Source organism: Capsicum annuum, chromosome 6 (assembly GCF_002878395.1).
Source record: "Capsicum annuum cultivar UCD-10X-F1 chromosome 6, UCD10Xv1.1, whole genome shotgun sequence".
NCBI classification, from domain to species: domain Eukaryota; kingdom Viridiplantae; phylum Streptophyta; class Magnoliopsida; order Solanales; family Solanaceae; genus Capsicum; species Capsicum annuum.
This window is the reverse complement of record NC_061116.1, coordinates 198,521,431-198,544,567: the sequence shown is the minus strand read 5'-3', so window position 1 is coordinate 198,544,567 and position 23,137 is coordinate 198,521,431. Positions and strand designations below refer to the sequence as shown.

Below are 23,137 nucleotides of genomic sequence, written 5' to 3'. Positions count from 1 at the left end.
GTAAAGGGTCCTTGGTCTCCTTATATGGCTTGGGAAATCTTCCAGTCCCATTCCAAATATTTGTTCACTGATGGTGGGCCCCCATATATATTATCCATGCTACAGTTATCCTGGGCGTACAGGGGAGTGTTACGTATCCCACATCGGAAGAGGAAAGGGTCCTTGGTCTCCTTACATGGATTGAGTAATCCTCCTCCTTATGAGCTAGCTTTTTGGGGTGTCAGTTTCACAAAGTTTTTACGCGAACACAATAGGAACTCAGTTCACTCAAGTACTCACGTTTCTAGCCATTTCACAACACAAGTGGAGCCTTTCACTTATTATGTTCAAATGTTTTGTTAAGTATCCCACATCGGAAGAGGAAAGGGTCCTTGGTCACCTTATATGGCTTGGGCAATCCTCCTCCTCATGAGCTAGCTTTTGGGATGTGAGTTAGGTCTAAGACCAATTTTCACATGGTATTAGAGCAGGGCCTATTCTCACCCAATGTTGGGCCCCTAAATTGAGATGTCGGGGAGATTGTGGAAGTGTTAAAATAAATAGAGAAAGTCCCACATTGGTGGTTAATGAGATGAGTGGTCTCTTTGTAAGTATTGGGCAATCCTCATTAATGAGATGAGTGGTCTCTTTATAAGGATTGGGAAATCCTCCTCCTCATGAGCTAGCTTTTGAGGTTGAGTTAATCCCAAGGTCCATTTCTTTAACAAATTCTTTGTTTATAATTAATATGATGCAAGTATCACCAAAATGACTTAAAGGCAGTCAATCTTGGTAGAATCCCACCAATGCGTTCACCCTTTCAGAGCTTTTGTCATTTGAATATTTTTCTTTCGTAGATCACAAGGCCATAGAAAAAGCTCTTTTCCATACGTAGGTCTGAATTTTATCAAGAATTTTAATTGTATCTCATTTTGAACAAAAAGAAGTTCTTGTTGGTGGAGTAGCAACATCACTTTCACAATGCTATTTTATCATTGTGTGGCTGAACTGGTTGAATTTTTTCTTTTGGTATGGGGGGAGAGGGGGTTGAAACCTGGTTGAACCAGTTTGTTGCGTTCCATGACAGATGAAGATTATAGTTGATTGTGTGACAATTCAGAGCATATTTTAGTATATTCAACACTTTGTAGTGTGGCATCCATTTTGAGTTTCTGCGATCAAATCATGGGATCTCTTGTTCATGATTTTTTTTGCGTAATTGCTGAACTTTTTCCTTAACTAGGTAGATAAGAAGGGGGGGTGCTATTGGAGGAGGGTGATGAGGAGGTGCCACTCATTGGTAAAACAGAGTGCAGGATTTACCAAAAGAAAGATTCTTTGCACAAGTTGGAGAGCCTGTGTGCTTGCAGAAGAAGTCTAGAGGTGAAATCTTTTTCTCCTGTGATTTTACTTGCAGATGAATCCGATCATTTTATTGTCATATCAAAAATTGTCTACTGGACAAAAGGAAATGTGGGGTTAGATTTTCTCTGTTCTTTGTTTTCTTCATATTTTCCTAGAAAGTGGAAGTAGTCATGTTTGTGTTTGAGTTCTGTTCGATCACCTCCTAGATAATGTTTAAATTTATGATACTTGAAAGTGGATTTCAACTAGTTTGGCGCTAGCGGATGTGTGCCAACTATTGATTTGGTGATATCTTGGGTGCTATAATAAGCGGGGTAGGGGAGGTATTTTTGCATGATGGTAGTGTTTATTTTTTGTTCTTTTTCTTTTTCCCCCTCTTGGTTGTCATGCCCTCTATCTCAAGCAGGCTTGATTTCATTTGAGTTGTGGTTGGTTATCCACCATAATATTAACCAAGACGTGATCCTTACTCCTTTTATAATTATATATCTTGCTATGTGATAAAGTCATATCATATTCTTCTTTTACTTCAGGAACTCTTTGATTTAATGGTAGCACTCATTTAGTTATAGCTGTAATATCCTTGCTACATTTTCTTCTTTTGCAGTTTTTCTTTTTATATACATCTTCATCCTCATCAAGGTTCCTTTTTGCTGACTTGATTTTATCTATTTGTTTGCACTTAAATAGCCTAGAAAGTATCACTTTTCTACTTTGCACTATTTTCATTTTACTATACAGTAAATGTGATTTTCTTTAATTGCCAGAAAACTTAAAGAGTTATTTTTTTGGTTTTTCTGTTTCTTTTTATTTTCTTTCAGACTCTACTAATTATTTTGGTGGAAAAGAACATTTACTGCAACACACACACCAAACATGTGTTTTGTCATCAAGTACGTATCAATCTCCCTGGGAAGGGGCAGGGAACCTAGGCTTGGGCGGGGAGTGATCCCTGGTGGAGCTTGGACGGGGAGAGAGGGGGGCCTGTCTCGAGCTCGTGCGGAGCTTGGGACGAAAAATAAAGAATCGGTCTCGGGCTTGTGCAGAGCTTGGGATGATGGGGAGAGAGGGGGCGATCCCGAGCTCGTACAGAGCCTAGGACAGGAGGGAGGGGGATCGGTCTCGGGCTCGTGCAGAGCCTGGGAAGGGGAGAGAGGGGGCGGTCGATCCCAGGCTTGGGCGGAGCTGGGATGGGAAGGGGCGGTTTTGGGCTTGTGCTGAATCTAGGATGGGGTGTCGCTATCCCGGGCTCGTTCGGAGCTCAGGATGGGCAGGAAGAGGACGGTCCTGAGCTCGTACGAAGCCTAGGATAAGAAGGGAGGAGAGGCATCTCAGGCTCGTGTGAAGCCTAGGATGGGGAGGGGGGGCGATCCCAGTCAAGTAGAGATTGGGACAAGGAGGGGGGCGATCCCAGGCTCGGGCGGAGCTAGGATGGGAAGGGGCGGTTCTGGGTTCGTGCTGAACCTGGGATGGGGTACGGCTATCTCGAGCTCGTGTGGAGTTTGGGATGGGGAGGGAAGGGGTGGTCCCAAGCTCATGCGAATCCTAGGATAGGAAGGGAGGGGAGGTATCTCAAGCTCGTACGCAGCCTGGGACGGGGAGGGGGCTATCCCGGGCTCATGTGGAGACTGGGACGGGGAGGGGGCGGTCCCGGGCTTGTGTGGAGCTTGGGATGAGGAGGGTTGGGGTGCAGTTTTGGGCTCATACAGCGCCTGGGATGAGGGCGAGGTCGGTCCCGGGCTGCGATCCTGGGACGGGGAGAAGGGGGCGATCCCAGGCTCGTTCGGAGCCTGGGACAGGGACGGAGGCGATCCCGACCTCATACGAAGCATAGAAGGGGAGGGAAGGGGCGATCTTGGGCTCGTGCATAGCTTGGGATGGGTGAACCTGGAACTGTGGTGCGGCAATCCCAAGCTCGTACAGAACTTGGGATAGGGAGGAAGGGGGCGGTCCTAGGCTCATACGAATCCTGGGATGGGAAGAGGGGGGTGATCCCGAGCTTCACAGCCTAAGATGAGGGCGGGGTCAGTCCTGAGATTATGCGAATCCTAGAATAACGGCAGGGTCAGTCTCGGGCTCATGCAGAGCCTGGAACGGGGAAAGAGAAGGGGCGATCCTGCCCTCGTGCAGATCTTGGGACGACAGGGAGGAAGGGGGTGATCCCAGGCTCGTGCGGAGCCTGGGAGGGAGAGGGGGCAGTCTCGGGCTCGTATAGAGTGTGGGACGGGGAGGGAGGGGTCGGTCTCTGTCTCATGTGGAGCCTGGGATGGGGAGGGAAATGGGTCAATCCCGCCCATATGCGGAGGTTGGGATGACAGGAAGGGAGAGGTCTATCACGTCCTCATGCGGAGCTTGGGACGACGGGAAGGGAGGGGGCGATCCCGAGCTCGTGCAAAGCCTGGGATGGGGAGGGGTCAGTCTCAGACTCGTGTGGAGCCTCGAATAGGGAAGGAAGGGGCGGTCCTGGGCTCGTGTGGAGCCTCGAATGAGGGTAGGAGGTGGGGTCGATCCTGGGCTAGAGCAGAACCTGGGATGGGGAGTATGGTTCCAGGCTCGTGCTGAACCTGGGATGGTGGTGCGGTAATCCCGAGCTCGTACGGAGCTTGGGACAGGGAGGGATGGGGTGGTCCCAGGCTCGTGCAAAGCTTGGGATGAGAAAGAAGGGGGTGATCCTGGCCTCATGCGAAGCCTAAGGGGGGAGAGAGGGGACGATCCTGGGTTCATACAGAGACTGGGATGGGAAGGGGGCGGTCCTGGGCTCGTGAAGCTTGGGATAGGGAGAAAAGAGGTGCGATTCTGGATTAGTGCGGAGCTTGGGATGAGGGCGGGGTCGGTCCCAGGCTGTGGCCTGGGATAGGGAGGAAGGGGACGGTCCTGGGCTCGTGTGGAGCTTGGGATGGGGAGTGAGTAGAGAGGTCTCGAGCTCGTCCGAAGCTTGGGACGGGGAGAGAGGGCGATCTTGGGATCTTGTGAAGCCTAGAATGAGGGCGGGGGGCAGGGTCGGTCCCAGTCTCATGTGGAGCTTGTACAAGGGCAGGATCGGTCCCACTCTCGTGTGGAGCCTGGGACGGGAAGGAAGAGGGTGCGGTATTGAGCTCGTACAAAGCTTAAGATGGAGAGAGGGGGAAATCCCAAGCTCGTGCAAAGCCTGGGTCGGGGTTAGTCTCAGGCTCATGCGAAGCCTCGGATAGGAGCGATCCCAAACTCGAGCAGATCCTGGGATGGGGACGGAGGGCGGTCTTGGCTCGTACGGAGCCTGTGATAAGGGTAAGATAATCCCGAGATCATGCGAAGCCTGAGACGAGGAGGGAGAGGCAGTCTTGGGCTCGTATGAAGCCTAGGATGGGGAGAGAGAGGACGATCCTGAGCTTGTGCAAAGCTTGGGATGGGGAGAGAGGGGGAGGTCCCAGGCTCATGCAGAACCTGGGACAGGAGCGGGGGGCGGGATCGGTCCTAGGCTCATGCGGAGCCTGGGACAGGGGGTGGGGGCTATCTCAGGCTAGGGCAGAGCTTGGGATGGGGAGGGGTAGTTCCTGGCTCGTGCTGAACTTAGGACAGGGATGAAGAAGGGGACAGGGGATGGGGGCGGGGGCAGGAAAGGTCCCTGGCTCTTGCAGAGCCTAGGACGAGGAGAGAGGGGGAGTGGTCCCAGACTCGTGTGAAGCCTGGGATGGGGAAGGAGAGGGCGGTCCCAGGCTCGTGTGGCACCTGGGATAGGGAGGGAGGTGGCTATCCTGGGCTCATACGGAGGAAAGGAGAATAGGCGATCCCAGGCTAGTGCGGAGCCTGGGACGGGGAGGGAGCGGGGAAATCTCGGGCTAGTGCAGAGCCTAGGAAGGGGAGGAAGGTGGAAGGTCCTGGGCTCGTGCGGTGCCTGGTATGGAGAGGGAGACAGGCAGTCCCGTGCTCATACGATGCCTGGAATGGGGAGGGAGAGTGGGTGGTCTCGGGCTCGTGTGGGGCCTGGGATGGGGAGGAAGGGTGGTCTCGGGCTCGTACGGAGCTTGGGTCGAGGTAGAAGAGGGAAGGTTGAGTCTAGAACGGGGGATGACAATCTCAAAGACGATAACAAATGAATTCCAAAAGTATGATGAAGTTGAAGTGGCAAGTCAAGAATTCATAGGCTCTTATTATGCATCAACTCTGTTGACTGATGATAGAGCCTGCAGTGATGGAGGATATTGTCACTAACACCTCGCTCTGTATGATATGGTTGATTTATTTGCCAACAATGGATGGTGGTTTGGATTTATAAGTGGAGAAATTGGACAAGAAACATTGCTTACCCTCTGATGTGTTAAGATTTCATCGAGAATGGTCAAAAATGGCAACTGAGATGTTTCTTCCAAGACAAGGATTTTCGACTTGCACAAATCTTGATATACTGTAACGTGACATGAATGTACATACTTAATCATTCTTTCTTACGTCATATTGAAAAAAGGTTCAAGTTTTGTCTCGAAATTGTTGTATATGGTGATAAAGATTTGATGTGTTCTGTGTAGTCCTTAATGTGATTACTATTACTAGTATTATGCTAAATAAGACTGGGGTAGACGCATGTGTTGGGGTGGGGTGCACGTGCACCTCGTAAGTTTGGAAAAAGTTATATATGTGCATGTATACTTTAAGAAACTGTTATATAAATTATGTGTACCCTAAAAAACACAATAGCACCTTGGGCGCATTGTTTCTAAATTTTGTTTCCCATAAATGTGACCCAGGATCGAATCTCAAGGTCAAGTTTCCTTTCTGTAATTTCTGTGTTATTCATTTTTTATCAAAGATGTGACCCGGGATCGAATCCGAGGGTCAAATTTCCTTTTTCTATTTTCTGTGTTATTAATATTAATTTTTTAACAACAAAAATAGTAGTGAGAATCGAACCTGTCACCTCTTTGCTTACACAATCCACAGATCCACTGGCTATTGCATGTTGTTTTTTTAAAAAAGATGGGACAGCGAAAAAGGGTTAAAATGACTCTCTTTGGATTGAAATAACTTTCAAGCTTTTAATAAGCTTTCAATGGCTTTTCAATAATTTTAAGCATAAGAGGGCTTTAAATAGCCAACTTGAAACAACAAATTTGCATAATTTTAAATTCAAAAACCTAAAATTTCTCAAAAACTAAAACAACCTAACCTAAAATTTAAAATTCAAATGTATCTTAATTCTAAACAACTTATTCACTAAAATTTACTACAGTAACTAAATCAATTTTCAACACTCCTCCTTTGATTTAGTTCCTGCAATTTTAAAAACTGTTTCTGCTCAATTTTTGCTCCGGTAGTGGATGTTGAATTTTTTTTTATTTTTGAATTTGAACTTTTTCTTTTTGATATAGGTCATTCTCTTCTTTCTTTTGATTCTTTACTGAAAAAGCACCATCAACAATCTATTGTTTGAAAGTACTTTCATAGACTTTGCAAACTATTGTAAGGTTTTTCATCCCTCAAAATATCACATAAAGGATAGGTTTAAAGATATGATTTCTTCACAGACCAAATTAGATAGTTGTAACGCCCCGTATTTCGGGCTAGAATGAAAACTGTCATTTCTATGCGTAAATGATCCAAAAATCATAAATCCTATGCAAATTTTCCATGTTAATCAAGTATGTAGTGTGGTAACCTATTTGAGCATGAATTGAGATCATAATGGTCCCCTAACTCAAGGACAAGTTGAAAGCTTTCCTATCGTTCGAGTTTTAGTGAGCGTCGAAACTTGAGTCAACTTTAATTGACCATAGATCCTTGTATATAATGAACTGGGTGGCCTACTTTATTTCAAATGAAATATCTTCGAATTAGCTTTCCATCGATACCGAATTCACCTAAAATGGACACTCAATGAAGAAGTTAAAGCATTTTTAGTGTCACTGTTCCCGATTGACTGGCCACGGCGTCACGATGAGCCTTATATTGACAATTGCCAATTCCAGTAGCTCACTGCAATTTCCAGCGCATTGCGGTGAAGCTTTTTACGATGTTCTAGTCCCAGATTTTAAATTCTAAGGTCAAATTAGACTTTTCCCATGGCCCCAAACCCATACAAACATGGGATTTAATCCCAAATACACCTAAACACATACACTTTCACCAAAATTTATCAAGAACGCTCTCTAGGGTTTCAAAATAGAATCCCAAATAATTCAAGATTCAACTGTGAGTTTTTCAAAATAATTAGAGATTTGGAATCCCCAATCCGTAAGCTTCAAGAATCATTCATTATTCTCCGAAATCAAGGTACGCGGGGTTTTCCTAAATATCTTATGGGCATAGAAATCATGATTTTAAGAAAGGGGTTTTCAGATTTTAAGAAAGGGGTCGAATTAGACATTTCCCATGGCCCCAAATTCATCCAAACATGGGATTTAATCTCAAATACACCTAAACACACACACTTTCACCAAAATGCATCAAGAACGCTCTTTAGGGTTTCAAACAAGAATCCCAAATAATTCAAGATTCAACCGTGAGTTTTTGAATATAATTAGAGATTTGGAATCCCCCCATAAGCTTCAAGAATCACTCATTATTCTCCGAAAGAGGTACACGGGGTTTTTCGAAAAATCTCATGGGCATAGAAATTATGATTTTAAGAAAGGGGTTTTCAGATATATGAATACATTCATATTTTAGAAATTTTGTCGGTATTATTTGGTCTTTTGACCTTCCCCAAATTGATTTAAAATTATATATACGTATGCATATATTTTATGATTTATGAATAAATTGAGAGCATGACGCACATGAATCCCTCTCTTGGTATGATTTTCCCAATTTTCTTATGATATGGATTGTTTTGAATGTATCTTGAAAAACATAATATGAAATATCTTAATTAATGCTACAAATTGATTTATGGTTTTGAATTCAAAAGACAGGGTTGTGCATATTGATAAATGTTGAAAATATTCATATAATGAAAGAGTGCATGATTTTGCCAAAAGCACATGACCACCATATGTTTGAACAATCTCAGCATAGTTTTGACTTGTGTTCTTGGAACATGAAATCTTTTATATTGTTTGTATGTTTGGGTGGTCTGAACTGTGTTTTAATGAAAGAATTATGCATGATGCATTATGGCTCAGAAATAGGACTTGCAAGTCTTGGTGTGACAACACCAATTCAGATTATGCCATGATAATTCAGAACAGATTTAATGCATGCTTGAAATCAGACTTTTCAAATGTTGAAACTAGAAACATGCATGATTTAGAACAGGATAAAATTGGGCATAAAGAGAGTTTAGGTGGTTCCCCGAAGAAGGCATGAGTATCAAACAACTCATCGCCCAATGAGTATCAAACAACTCATCACTCAAAACTGTGATTTGCTGATTCGGGTTTATTTATTACGCTGGCCTAGAGTCCAGTGGCGTATCAGATTCAGGAATTCCAACCCATGCGGCACACTTGGGTTGGGGGCTTCCCCGCCAAGTCAATGGCGGATTCCATACCGCCCATGGAATATCAAAATTATAGGGGAGTGCCACCTAACTCAGAAGTAATATATAGGTTAAAACTTGCATTGACAGGCAGGTTACATATTTTTCAAAAATGTGCCCATATGTTTTGAAAGCCACTTGATGTATAATGTTTTGACAAAGTTGTTTCCCAAACTATTTTATTTACATATAAGCTTTATTTTGGATTTATTTGCGTACCAGTACATCTGTATTGACCCTCTCTCCTCCCTCCAGGTTTTGAGGCTCAGTCTAGGGGTCCAGAAAGGCAGTAGTTTCGTCAGACAGAGTTGCAGGTGATTAGTTGGTGAGCCTTCTCTATTCCAGAAGGCCCGTCTTTCAGATTATGTCCCTTATTACTGTTTTGGTCTACTGGGGGCCTTGTCCCAGTTTTCAAACAGTTGTCTGATTTTTCTGTAGTAGAGATTTAGCAGACTGAGTCAGATGTTATTAGATGTAGTTGATTTTCAATTTTCATACTTATGCTGAATTCAGAATTGACCATCTTTTCGTAGAAGCTTATGTTTTCGTATCTTCTTTATTTATATGAATATGTGCCTGCTTACCAGATAGAGAGGGACGTTCCGGGCCCTCAGGGTTTGGGATGTCTATCACGTCCAGGCCCTAGTTCGAATTGTGACAATAGTTTTTATCGGTGAAAATTTATCAGGCATTCAAAGAGAAACTACTGCTTGACATCTTTTTTATATAAAAATAGCCCTACGCTTTGAAAATAAGCACAAGTTGAAATGATGAGTTAAAATGGCTAGCCCTGACGAGTTAAAATGTCACGATCCGACCCGAGGCCCTAGCCGTGATGGGCATCCCGAGCCACGAAGGTCTGAGAAACCCCTCTAACTCTCCAACCCAATAGTGATATTGTTTACTTTGGACCCAGGCCCGCACGGATTTAAAACGGGTCACTAGGGAGTAAGGCTTTATTATTTATATACCCATCATTCCTCCTTTTGTCGATATGGGACTCCTTCCTAAGTTGGGGTGTTACATACACCCCCCTTATGGACTCAGCGTCCTTGCTGAGGTTTGCCCCATCGAATGGGATTTGCCTAGACTCAGGTTTGCCCCGCCTTACCGAGATTTGCCTACACTCAGTTTGAACTCTGGCCTACATCGACAGGGTTAATACATGAGCGGCTCTGATATCATTCTGTCATGACCCGACCCTAGGCCCTGACCACAACGGGATCCCGAGCCACAAAGGCCCAAGAGACCCCTCTAACTCCCAAACCCACTAGTGATATTGTCCGCTTTGGGCCCAGGCCCGTACGGTTTTAAAACGCGTCACTAGGAAGTAAGGCTTTCTTACTTATATACCCAGCATCCCTCCTGTGTTTTGCCGATGTGAGACTACTTCCTAAGTTGGGGTGTTACATAAAAAGGTAGCCCTTACGGGTTGAAAATGATGTATAACTTTGGAAGAACTCACAAATTCCGTAAGATCAATGAGACTCTTGATACCACTGTTGGTTTTTTTAAAAAAAGATGGGGCAGCGAAAAGGGGTTAAAATGACTCTCTTTGGATTAAAATGAATTTCAAGCTTTCAATGGCTTTCCAATAATTTTATTAAGCATAAAAGGGTTTTAAATAGCCAACTTGAAACAACAAATCTGCATAATTTCAAATTCAAAAACCTAAAATTTCTCAATAACTAAAACAACCTAACCTAAAATTTAAAATTCAAACTTATCTTAATTCTAAACAACTTATTAACTAAAATTTATTCAAACTTATCTTAATTCTAAACAACTTATTAACTAAAATTTACTATAGTAGCTAAATCAATTTTCAACATTGCACTCATCTATTTAAAGAGTTAAGGTTTATATATTACTCTAAAACCCATATTTGACCTATATTTTGTCATTACTTAAGCTTTTATTAATCGGTCAATCAGACACGACACTATCCCTCAGTCATCATTGAAAGATTCTCGAGCACTTATGTTGAGATAATGATGCACCCTCGCTCTTCAAATCCTGGGTTCTCCTCTGAAATAAGATGGATCTTTTTTCAATCAATTTATACCGCTAGTGATTTTTTTTATACTAAATAAGATGCATTATTTTTCTTTCACGATGAAAGAAAAGTTTGCATTCAAAGGAATTCCTTTAAGAAGGTCTTGCAATCTCATTAGCTGCAATAGAAGTTCAGAAGCACCATTTGCTGATCATTTTTACTCTAGAGATTGCACATATTCATTAGTGCTTTGGAGACTGGGATTTGACAGCAGTAGAACAAGAAAATTGGACCAATAATGCATCTTATATGTATAATTTGAATGTGTCCACATTCTCTTGACGTGATCATGTCTTGAATATACCATCTTGTTTGTGATATAGCTACAACTAGTTGAATTAAAAACTGAAAAGGAAAATGAAGAAGGAAATTTAATGGATTATGTTGCAAATTGAATTCCTTATCAACCACATCATTCTTCTCTTGTTTATTATTTATTGCAAATAGAGTATATGTGCAAGAGTAATACGTTACGAGGATTGGACAAAAAATGTGCACGTTGAACGAAGCGAAATCGGAGGAAATAGCATGATCAAGTGCCCACTGAAGGACATGAAAGTTTTCCCAACAACTACATAAGCATCACTTATTTTTACACTTTTTTTCTGTTTATTGAAAGAAATGGAAGCATTTGTTCTTTTTGGTTGGACATACTACCACCTTTGCTGAAATTCACTTTCCATACTTCCAAAGGATCAAAAGATATAATAGTGTATCCAAAACATGTAGATATTAGCGTTGAAACATGTTGAACTTAAAGGGTTTGGCGCATAGAATCACTATTTAGTGAGTCCACTTGGTCAAGTGCAAATCATTCGTTTTTGCCAATCTGCAATGTGTAGGGGTATTCACATAGAAGGATTGATTGTAAACCGATGTTTAAAGCAGCACTTTAGCAATTATCTGTTGGGTTTGAAGTCGAGAGGGCGTCATGCGGAAACTTAAAGTTTGCAAACCAAGACGTGACACATAAAACAATAATACTAAAAACTTAATATTATTATATTATTTGGCCAATCGACCTACATATAAAACTTAAAATTAAAAATTATAAAACTAATGAGGAAATCTCCCCACGAAACTCTTAAAAGACTTGAAACTCTTAAAAGACTACATTGTGGATACTTAATATTAAAAAGCATAAAACTAATGAGAGAGAAAATTTCCCCCCCTAAAAGAAACTCTTAAAAAACTCAAAACTCTTAAAACTCTTAAAAGACTCGAAACTCTTAAAATACTACATTGTGGATACTTAATATTAAAAAGCATAAAACTAATGAGAGAGAAAATCTCCCCCTAAACGAAACTCTTGAAAGAGTCGAAACTTTAAAAGACTACATTGTGAATGCTATTATGTTATGACTTGAGAAGAGAGTTGTTCTATCTATAGAGTTACAAAACCATTCTTCTAAGAAACAAAACTCTTAAAAGACTACATTGTGATGCTATTGTGTTATGACTTGAGAAGAGGGTTGTTCTATTTATAGAGTTACAAAGCTTCTTCGAAGCTCTTGACTTTTTGTTCTATTTCTATAAAGAAGATTCTTGAAAGAAAGAATAAACCTAATAGAAAATCATTGGAAAGAGATCTTTTCCTACTAGGAAACCTTTTCTACTAATAAATCTTTTTCAAAGTAAAAGGTAAAATTAAAGAATAAACCTAATAGAAAATAGGAAAGAGATCCTTTTCTACTAGGAAACCTTTTCCACTGATAAATCCTTTCTGAAGTAAAACTAGGAAAGAGATCTTTTCCTACTAAGAAATCTTTTCTACTAATAAATCTTTTTCAAAGTAAAACACAATTATGGTACATAAAGAATAAACCTAATAGAAAATCTAATAAAAAAGAGAGCCTTTTCCACTAATAAATTGAAGTAAAACACAATTATGCTAGAATTCAAATAAAGTAAGAAATTCAGGTCAAATTATAACATTATCTTGGGGTCTTACTCACTTAAAAGTCAAAAAAGGGAAAAGCTTTCTGTCATAGTTTGACGTCCTTGAACTGGCTGCTACCGCACAACATGGCCCTCAGAGTTGGGATCTTGCTAACCTCCCTCCTATAAAACTCACTTAATTTTTTGGATTGTTCTGATCCATTTGTCAGAACCAAGGGTCTTTCCGTCTAAAGAAGCGAACAGAAATCATTTCTATTATTTAGATTTCACTGGCTGCCATTCTTCATGAACCAAACATCACTAGAGGTATGCACAAGAGAACTGAATAAACTGAAGGTTCTTCTTCATCACAGTAAGCAAAGTGATGGGAATAAAACAAAATTGGAAAGCCTGTCAGGCCACCATGAGATCATGTTACACTCTGTTTGGATGGTTGTTCGTAATGTGTCATGATGTATGATATTGTACAGTACTGTGCTGTATTTATACTGTATCATACGATATTGTTTTAAGGGAAAAGGCTCAAATACATCGAACTATCAGAAATGGCTCATTTATGCCATCGCCGTTACAAAACAGGTTCATCCATGCCATTACTTGTTAACGGTGGTTTTTTAAAAACAGCTTTGCTACGTGTCGTCTTACTAGAGGTCCACATCATTAATTAAAATAAAGAAGAAGCCTCAAATATACCATCAAACTATCAGAAATGATTCATTTATTTCATCCATTAAAAATTTGCTTGTTTATGCCATCCCCCTTATAAAACAGGTTCATACATGCCAGGACTTGTTAATGATGGTTCTTCAAAAACTGCTTTGCCGCGCATCGTCTTACTAGAGGTTCACGTCATTAAGTAAAATAAATGAATAAAAATTAAGTTATTTTCTCTTACATTTTATTTATAATAGTTAGTGCCTTGAATCTTTGAGGAAGATCACCTGTCATAGCACTGAATGAAAAATTTTTTAAGCATAAACATTAATCGATCAAAATGTATGCAACAGAGAATGATTAACTAGTCATTTTGAGGTTTGTAAGGCTTGGCAAAAGAATATTTTTGGCCTCACTTGTTTTTACAGTTATAGGAGTTTGGCTTAAGAATATCTCAAAATATATTCAACTATTTAGTTAATTAATTGGGACAATCACATTATTTTAATTAGTGACGTAGACCTCTAGTAAGGCGACATGTGGCAAAGTTGTTTTTGAAAAACCACAGTTGACAAGTAATAGAATGGATGAACCAGTTTTGTAACTACAATGGCATAAACGAGTTAAACTTTTAACAGGTGACATAAATGAGCCATTTATGATAGTTCGATGGTATATTTGAGCCTTGTTTATTATTTTAATTAATGATGTGGACCTCTAGTAAGATGACACATGGTAAAGCTATTTTTGAAAAACTACCATTAATAAATAATGGCATGGATGAACCTATTTTGTAACAGTGATGGCATAAACCAGCCAAACTTTTACGGATGACATCAATGAGTTATTTTTTATAGTTCGATGGCATATTTAAGTTTTTTTTCTTGTTTTAATCAATACAACATTTGGATAAATTGTATCTTTTTTCTCGTTGGATAATCTCCAGTACTCAACTTGTCCAAATACAGCAAAAGTAGTGAGATTTATGTTGACCAAAAAAATTAATAAATAAAGCTTTCTTTTTGTTATAAAACAATAAAGAATAAAGAAGGAGAAGACTAGAGAGAATAGAGAGAGTGATTCTTATTTCTTCTCTTGAGGGATCTCTTAATGGGGTGATTTACAATGAAGGAAGCCCTTTTATTTATAGGAGAAAAGACTCCTAGTTTCTGACTAAAAGTCAGATACGTCAAATCCTGATAGATATCAATTAGATCTTATTAGATCTTGATGGACATTCACTCTAATGTAAATACATTTATAAAACTCCCCCTTGAATGTTTAGATAGATATTGTGTCTAGTTAAAACCTTACTAGAAAAAACTCAATAGGAAAAAAATCTAGTGAAGGAAAAAGAGTGCACATTTCTAACAATACGCATATCGGATGCCTCATTAAAAATCTTACAAGAAAAACCAATGGGACAAAACCTCAGAAGGAAAAAAGAGTACAACGCATATTAACTCCCCCTAATGAGAACATCCTTGAACCTTTGCATCCCGATCTTGTGCACCATCTTTTTAAAAGTTGTAATTGGAGAAGACTTGGTGAATAAATTAGCCACATTTTCACTTGAACGAATCTGTTGCACGTTGATATCACCATTCTTTTGTAGCTCATGTATGTATAAAAGCTTTGATGAGGTGTGCTTCATTCTATCTCCTTTTATGAATCCTCCATTAAGATGTGCTATGCATGATGCATTATCTCCGTATAAAATTATAGGTAAATTATCATATTTCACATCATATTTTTCTCAAATGAGATGTATCATGGACCTCAACCATACACATTCTCGGCTTACTTTATGAATAGCTATTATCTCAGCATGATTCGATGAAGTGGCTACGATAGACTGCTTTGTATATCTCCAAGATATTCCAGTACCACCACATATGAACACCTAGCCTATTTCAGACCGAGCTTTATGTAGGTCAGATAAGTACCCAAAATCAGCATAACCAATAAGATTGGGACTGCAAACTTGCTAACAAATTAACTAAAAAAAAGGTTATATCATGCCTTGTAGTATTTGCAAGATACATTAGTGCATCAACTGCACTAAGATATGGTACTTCATAACCAAGGAGTTCGTCATTCTTTTCTTGAGGTCAGAATGGATCCTTATTCAATTTTTGCATGTTTCTGATTTAAGCAAATACTCTATTGCTTTTAAAAACTCTCCAAGAGTTTCAATGATACTCAAATCATCAAATTATATCTCATGAGGATAAAGTTTTCCAAAAACTTTATATACTTCAGGCATTTTGAATCCTTTAGGGATTTTCATATGGATGTTTGTCAAGTAACAATATCCAACATGTCAAGTGTGACATCTTCAAGTGTCTGTACTGTATCAAATAAGTTTTACGCTCACCAAAATGCATCCTTTCAGGTCACTTAATAAATATTTCTACGTCAGCATGCTTAAATTAACGTAGAATTCAGATCCTCATAATTTTTTACAATATTGTGTCAATATTATATAAAAGATATCGTCGACGATTTCTTATTTTGTATCGGTTTACAATGCGACATAACATTTTGAGATCTCATCACTTTATTATTTTCAGGTACTTAATCCTCTCCTAAGGTTTCATGAAGTGTTATGTCGTAGACTCTTCAAGAGTACATTGCCTTCTTATCGTAATTATTTGCTCCTTATCCTTTTCAAGGATTATTTCATTTGGAACCGATTGATCTATCATGCTTCACACATGCATAGACCTTATCCTTTAAGGACACAAAATAGGAGCACTTGCAGCTAAATATGAGATGTTTTCGACATTTGACTTGAATTATCTTTTGAATGAGGATCTGATGATAATTCCTAACATATTTCATAGCTACTTATAATCTTCCCCTTATATTAGGAAAACTAACATACATCTTCCATCTTCTTTGAGGAATCCATCTTTGTGCATCATGGTATATTTATTAATCGTATACCGCACATCAAATCTATTAGATGGAATAGTTGGTTCCTGACCTTGAATCAATTGAGAGAGAAGAAATAATCATAATATATTGGTCTAATGCATACAAGTGCTATTGTATGCACTGCATCATATTTCATACCAATACATGAAAATTTGTTCTCATTGGTAATGGTTCAACTATTTATGGAAGACATTCAATGTTAAACCATCATCATTAAGATGAATTATCTTGAGTACACAATTTGAAAATTATGCTCAATATATATTGAACAAGTAACTTTATGAATGTCAACCGTAGGTTGACCATGAATGTACATGTGATCATCTTATTGATGCATCTTTTCAATATATCACATGATAGGTGAACGGGCCCTTATTCACCTTTTATTCTTTTCGAATTTTGAGGGATCCAATCCCAAAATTAGTTGGTCCAACCAACTTATCATGAGAACAAGCAACATTAAAGTTCATGAAGAATTTTCTAATTCTTCAATATATGTTCAATGCTCAGTATGCACATCTTCGGGATATCGCAATCGTTCATGTCAACTTACGAACTTTTAATCTAGTAAACTCCAAGTTTACTATAATATGTGTTTTTGCTTTAGTAAATTTCAGATTTACTATTATATGAATAAATTCCAGATTTATTACTTCAAAAGTAGATTTCAAAATAACTCATCTCAGCTATTCTGCCTCTCTCGGAGGTGAGTTGTCACACTATCACAATCAAGTACACGTTTATATTAATAAGCTTCACTAAATATTATCACATTTACCCCAGGGAATGGATCTGTGCTTATAATAATCAAAATTCGCATTCCCCAAGAATGAAATATAAGCATGTCTTAAGCCTATCAAATTATGATAGCTTATATATCTTATAAACTTTTTCGTCATATTGCTACTTTAGGAGCAAATTGAGGTATAGATATGATGTAGAGAATTTTTCTCTACCATATCTTATAATAATAATAATAAGCATGTGAAAATATTATCACTTTTGATGATTATTATCATATTGTCTCTCCACGTTTATATTCGTGCATTCAATCACTTGTCTTCTTTCAACAATGAAGCAAGTTGACAACTTTCAGATTTATGCTACCATATTCACTTCATGGAATAGAGCATATTAATGGGATATGTTTTATGACCATTTATTAAACACCCATTATTTTGCCTTAGCCATCATAATATCATCAATATGGTGAATTGAGATTCAAACTCAACATCTTATTCATATAAAGACGTCTTAGGCATGAATCGATGGAACTTGAACCCAACATATTATCCTTTTTGATAATATTGTTCTTGAGGGATAAATTTAAAATATAAATGGTTTCAAACCAATTATTTTTCCTCAAATTCAATAATAATTATATTAGTAGTAGCAAGAGAAAGATAACATAAAGAATTACTAACCTTGAAATCCTTCAGATTTATAATCTCACCTTGTTTGGCAGAGTCTCATGCTGATAACGTGTTATAAAATAATAAAGAATAAAGAACAAGAAGAGTAAAGAGAATAGAGAGAGTGATTCTTGTTTCTTCTCTTAAGGGATCTCTTAATGGGGTGATTTACAATGAAAGAAACCCTTCTATTTATAGGGAAAAATACTCCTAGTTTCTGACTAAAAGTCAGATACTTCAAATCCTGACAGATATTAATTAGATCTTGATAGACATTCACTATAATGTAAATATATTTATAATACTTTTCTTGTTTTTTGATTCTTAATAGGAAAAATAATTATTTCCTATTGCCTCACAAATTAGCAGGCAGTCACTTTAGCTCAAGAAAAAGTTGCCAGATTTAGGAATTCAAGACTAGATTTGACAATACCATGGCATGTGTCTTGTGCATATATTGTAATATCACCCGATATTTATATCAAATCAGCAGTAGCATGGTATGTCTTCTGCATATTCTTTCTCACCTAACTATAATTAATTAACGAAAATTTTTAATTGTTTCTATTTATTTGTTTTATTTTTTTTTTAGTTCGTTTTAAAAAAGATGTGTCTTTCCATTTTTACAAGTATTGAATATCAACTTTTGACGTGACAGATATAACGAGAGTTTTGATTTGTTTTACATAGCTTTAGTTTAATTAAGATTAAAGGACATTTTAATATATTATACATATACTTTTAGTTTAATTAAAATCACACCATTTTTCAAGCGAAACTCGATGTTACTTTAACACAAGTGTTGGTGTCCATCATTGAAAGTGGCATCTCTGTTTGCGCACATTGGAGAAAGTGCTCTACTAGTGAAATAAGTCCATTGACACTTATAATTGTTTCAACCAAGGCCGAATACTCTTCTCGAATTTTTGGATACACTGTCGTTTTAAGTAGCTTCAACCTCTATGTAAAAACTTTCTTATTGCGAATGAATGACATTCTAGAAGCTCTCACTCAAACAAGGGTTTCCTATACTATACTAAATAGAATCAGCGGACATAGAGCATGTCCCCCTCCTGGTGTTCCCCTAGCGGGGAACTATCAATAGCGATTGTTGCTCCTTATGCCTGGTTCCACTCAATTCTCCCTTCAGAGGTACCCTTGTCTGAAAGCGGAAGAGGTAGCTACGACATAGAAGCTACTAATACGTTTTTCCCCAAAGCAAGTACGCCACCAACCGTAGCAGCACCATCCGTTAAAATTTGTACTTTTTTAATGCATTTACTCTGAGGAACCTGAATTTTTTTATGCGTACAAATTTTTTATTGGAACGTTGATATATAACTAATGTAATGCTTAGAATATCTCCATTACCCGCTAAAAGAATCTTGTCAGTATTGGTATAAACGATTCTTCCCTCGCATTCGGCTATAGCAAGATCCGCCTAATCTAGAGTTGCTTGTCGTTCCAACCCAGTTCCAACAATACATTTCTCGGAGCGAGAATGAGGAACTGCTTGACGTTGGATTTAAAAATCTTATTTACTATTAAAAGTACTCCATTTATCACAAGATTTTAAAATGTTATAAAAGTTCACACTCACTTTATTTCTTTTTAGTTGTTATGTTTTAGATTTCGTTAATTAGATTAATTTTCAAAGCTAAAATAAACTGAATTAATTAAATATTTTAAATTAAAATTCCATATTCAAAACTACATAAAAAGTTGTAGGCATAATAGATAACCATGATAGATAACAATATCCTTTAACTTGACTTCAATTTGTATTTGTGTCCTCTGATTTTGAGTGTGTACAAATAGACATTTAAACTTGTATAAAGCTGAACAAGTAGACATGTGCGTCTTATGTGGTTAATTTACGTACTACACAACGTCATATATGTATTATTCCACATAAAATATGTGTTTCTATTTGTTCAACTTTATACAAGTTTAAGTTGGAGCGTTTGAATGTTACCTGAGGTCAAGTTAAAAGGTATGCTTATGTATTATGCCTATAAGTTGCAATTTCTCCTTTCTTATCATTGTTTCGCTTCTCGAGATTAATTTTATATGAATTTTGATCAATATTTTAAGATGCACAATTTTTCATTATTACATCTATATGAGAAGGGTTTCAACTTTTAGTATTTCTCATATAATTTTTGATAAAGTCATCATTTCCTCCCTACACTATACCCAAAAAGTCGAAGACACACTTAAACTATTGAAGTGACCTAATACATACCTAAACTACTTAAAAGTAAATTTTTTTACACCCTAACGGACATAGAACCAGTCTCATGCTGGGAGGTGTTCTGCACTCGCCACACATCATCATCATGTTACTGCCACGTCAAATATTATGCAGAAATTACAATAAATAAATTTCATGTCATTATTATTTCTTCTTCACTATACATCATCAATTCACCATTGAAGCTATTATCACCCACATCTCCATCACAATTATTTTCACAAAATACCATCAAATTTAAAGTTACACTCAAATATTGTTACTATTAAAACCTGCAACAACGTTTTTACTAAATTTTCATTTTAATCATAATTAGTAGATCTTTCATGGGAGACAACTTGTTCATATTTATTTTTCTCCTTTTGTTAATAAATTATTTATTTTTGTTTCATCACTATTAAAAATACACAAATTTACTTAACAACCAGGGGCGAACCTACATATATTTTCGGGGTGCTCTGACACCCAGTAAACTCAATGTGGAATAGGTACAATTACATAAAAAAATATATAAAAATAGGTATAAGAGAGTTAAAAGAACCCACTAAAATAAAAGTTGTTTGGGTGCACTGACATTTAAGTTGATCTTAAGCTTCTCCACTAAGGGGTCGTCTGGTACAAAGAGAAGTTATCCATGGATTAACAATACAGGGATTAACAATGCAGGGATTAGTAATGCATGGATTAGTAATATTGGAATTATTTTTTATCAAGTGTTTGGTTCATTGTATAAAAAAGTAGATATATCTTGTATTTTAAAACTCAAAATCTTCTTTACAATTATACCCTTAAATTTTTATGAGATTTTCTACTTCATTTAACTAGTCAAGTTGCTCACCCTTTGCGCAATCTTATAGAAAAGATAAAATACGAATAATAATTCTCACTCCACTTAGTTGATCATTTATTTCTTTTAAAAAAAATTGAGTCTATTTAATCAAGAAAAATTTTAAACAACAAATAATTGTCATATTATAGAGAAATAATTTTTAAAAAAATGTAAAGCACACTATGTAAGAACATCACGGACTGTTGATAATGTAGTTTTAGATTTTCAAATTATATATTTATTTGATAATAATCTTGTCTATTTAAATTAATCCGTCTGTAAATTGAACAAATACAAAATAGCATAAATGTAGTTCACATTCGAAGCTATCAACCAACATAAGGGAGTAAATGATATTTAAGCACTTGATTCGCATACGCAAAGTAAAAAGAGGTTGGCAAATTAGATGTAACATAACAACCAAATTTGTAGTGATTAAATTTAAAATGGAACTAAAAGAAAAAATTAACAAAAAGAATTGAGGGGTAGTTGAGTCATTTAATTCTCTTATCCATGTATTATTAAGCCATGGATAAGTAATCCCATAGTTTCTTAGGTATAAGCTAATACACTCTATGGTGTATTGGCTATCCATGTATTAGGTGGGATTAGATTTAATTGTGCAACCAAACATTGTACATGACTGGACTAAATTTTAATCCATGGATTATTTTACTTAATACAGTGTACCAAACGAGTCCTAAAGGGATGAGTTGGGTTCGAACTTTGTTGAGGTAATTTTTTTTTATTTTTTCAGTTTTTAAATTTTTTTAAGCACCCACAATCTATAAATCCTGGGTCAACCACTGTTAACAACTCTCATTTCCACTATAATAATGTTTAAAAAGATTAAATCTTTACAAGAAAAATTTAAGATGACCCACAAAAAATGGAGATCAAAAATCATATTAATTTTCTTGACAAGATCCACCACAAAAGTTTCGTCACCACCATTGTTATTATCGAAATTCACAATAACAATCACCATAAATTTTTGCATTCACCATCAAAATCACAACATTATTATTTTCAATCATCAAAAATAAAAACGTACCCACTACTTATTTTTTCATCAATCACCAACTCCAACACTAAATAGTGAAGAATAGCCCTCAATTAGTGAAACAAAAAAAGATTTAACAAAGTAAAATGTCACGACCCGAGGCGGGGCGCTAGCCGTGATGGGCATCCTGAACCGTGAAGGCCCGAGCGCCTTTCTCTATCTGGCAATCATACACACGTTCATATAATATGAAGGAAAATGCGAAAATATAAAATAATACAGAATCATGGTCAATATCATAATTCAATTGAACAATCTGTAATGGAAACCATAAACCTCAAAACAACTTCTAAACATCAATCTGCGAAATATCTAACAACTGAAAATGATATTTGTCTGAAATCTAGGACAAGGCCACCAGTCGGGCCATGAATAAAAATGGAACAACAATAACAAGCTCTAATACCGGCCTTCCGAAGTAAGGGAGTCTCACCAGCTGCAAACTTCTGACACACACGAATCTACTGTTGTATGGGGCTACGAGACTCTGCCTCGGATCCTGAGAGGGAGGGGGTCAATACAGATGTACTGGTACGCAGAGCAATCCAAATAATGAATTTATACATATATAACATAGGTGAGAGCAAGTCATAAAACATTATGCCTGAAATAGTTTAAAATACATGGGCCATTTCAAAAGATCTCAAAACAATCTTGTCAATGCAATGTCATTCTTTGTATTACTTCTGAGCTAGGTGGTACGCCCTACATATCTGAAAGTTTCCCACGGAAATATGAGATCCGTCATTAACTCGACGGCCAAGCCCCCAACCCAAGTTTGCCGCAAGGGTTGAAGTATCTGAATCTGATACGTCCCAGGGCACTAGGCCAGCGTATAATAATATACCCGTATCGACAAAAAATGATTTTGGGCAATGAATCATATGACTCGTGCCTTCTTCGGGTAACCACCTAACTCACTTAGTGCCCAATTTTAACCCATTCTAAATATGCATCTTTCTTAATTCAAAATCTGAAATCTAAAATGAAATCTGTATCCTGTTCTGAGTTTTATCATGGCTTTATCTGATTTGGTATCGTCATACCATGACTTACAAGTCATAATTCTGAGCCATAAAATATCATGTTACAGTCTTTTCATTCAAAACATAAAGTTTGGACCACTATATCATTCAAATAATTCAAGAGAATCCATATTTCAATCATATGTAAAAATTATGCAAGACTCTCTCTTTTAGACATTTCAACAAACATGTGGTGGTCAAGTATTTT

At 37.6% G+C, this 23,137-nt stretch overlaps 1 protein-coding gene across 1 annotated transcript; it reads left to right on the top strand.

The window, feature by feature from the left end:
• The first annotated feature begins 3,610 nt into the window (after positions 1 to 3,610).
• LOC107873974 (putative uncharacterized protein AFDN-DT) lies at positions 3,611 to 5,420 on the top strand. Its single transcript, XM_047414509.1, has 3 exons — positions 3,611 to 3,757; positions 4,185 to 4,426; positions 5,024 to 5,420. The coding sequence occupies exons 1-3, from the start codon at positions 3,611 to 3,613 to the stop codon at positions 5,418 to 5,420; spliced, it is 786 nt and encodes a 261-aa protein (XP_047270465.1).
• Positions 5,421 to 23,137: the final 17,717 nt, after the last annotated feature.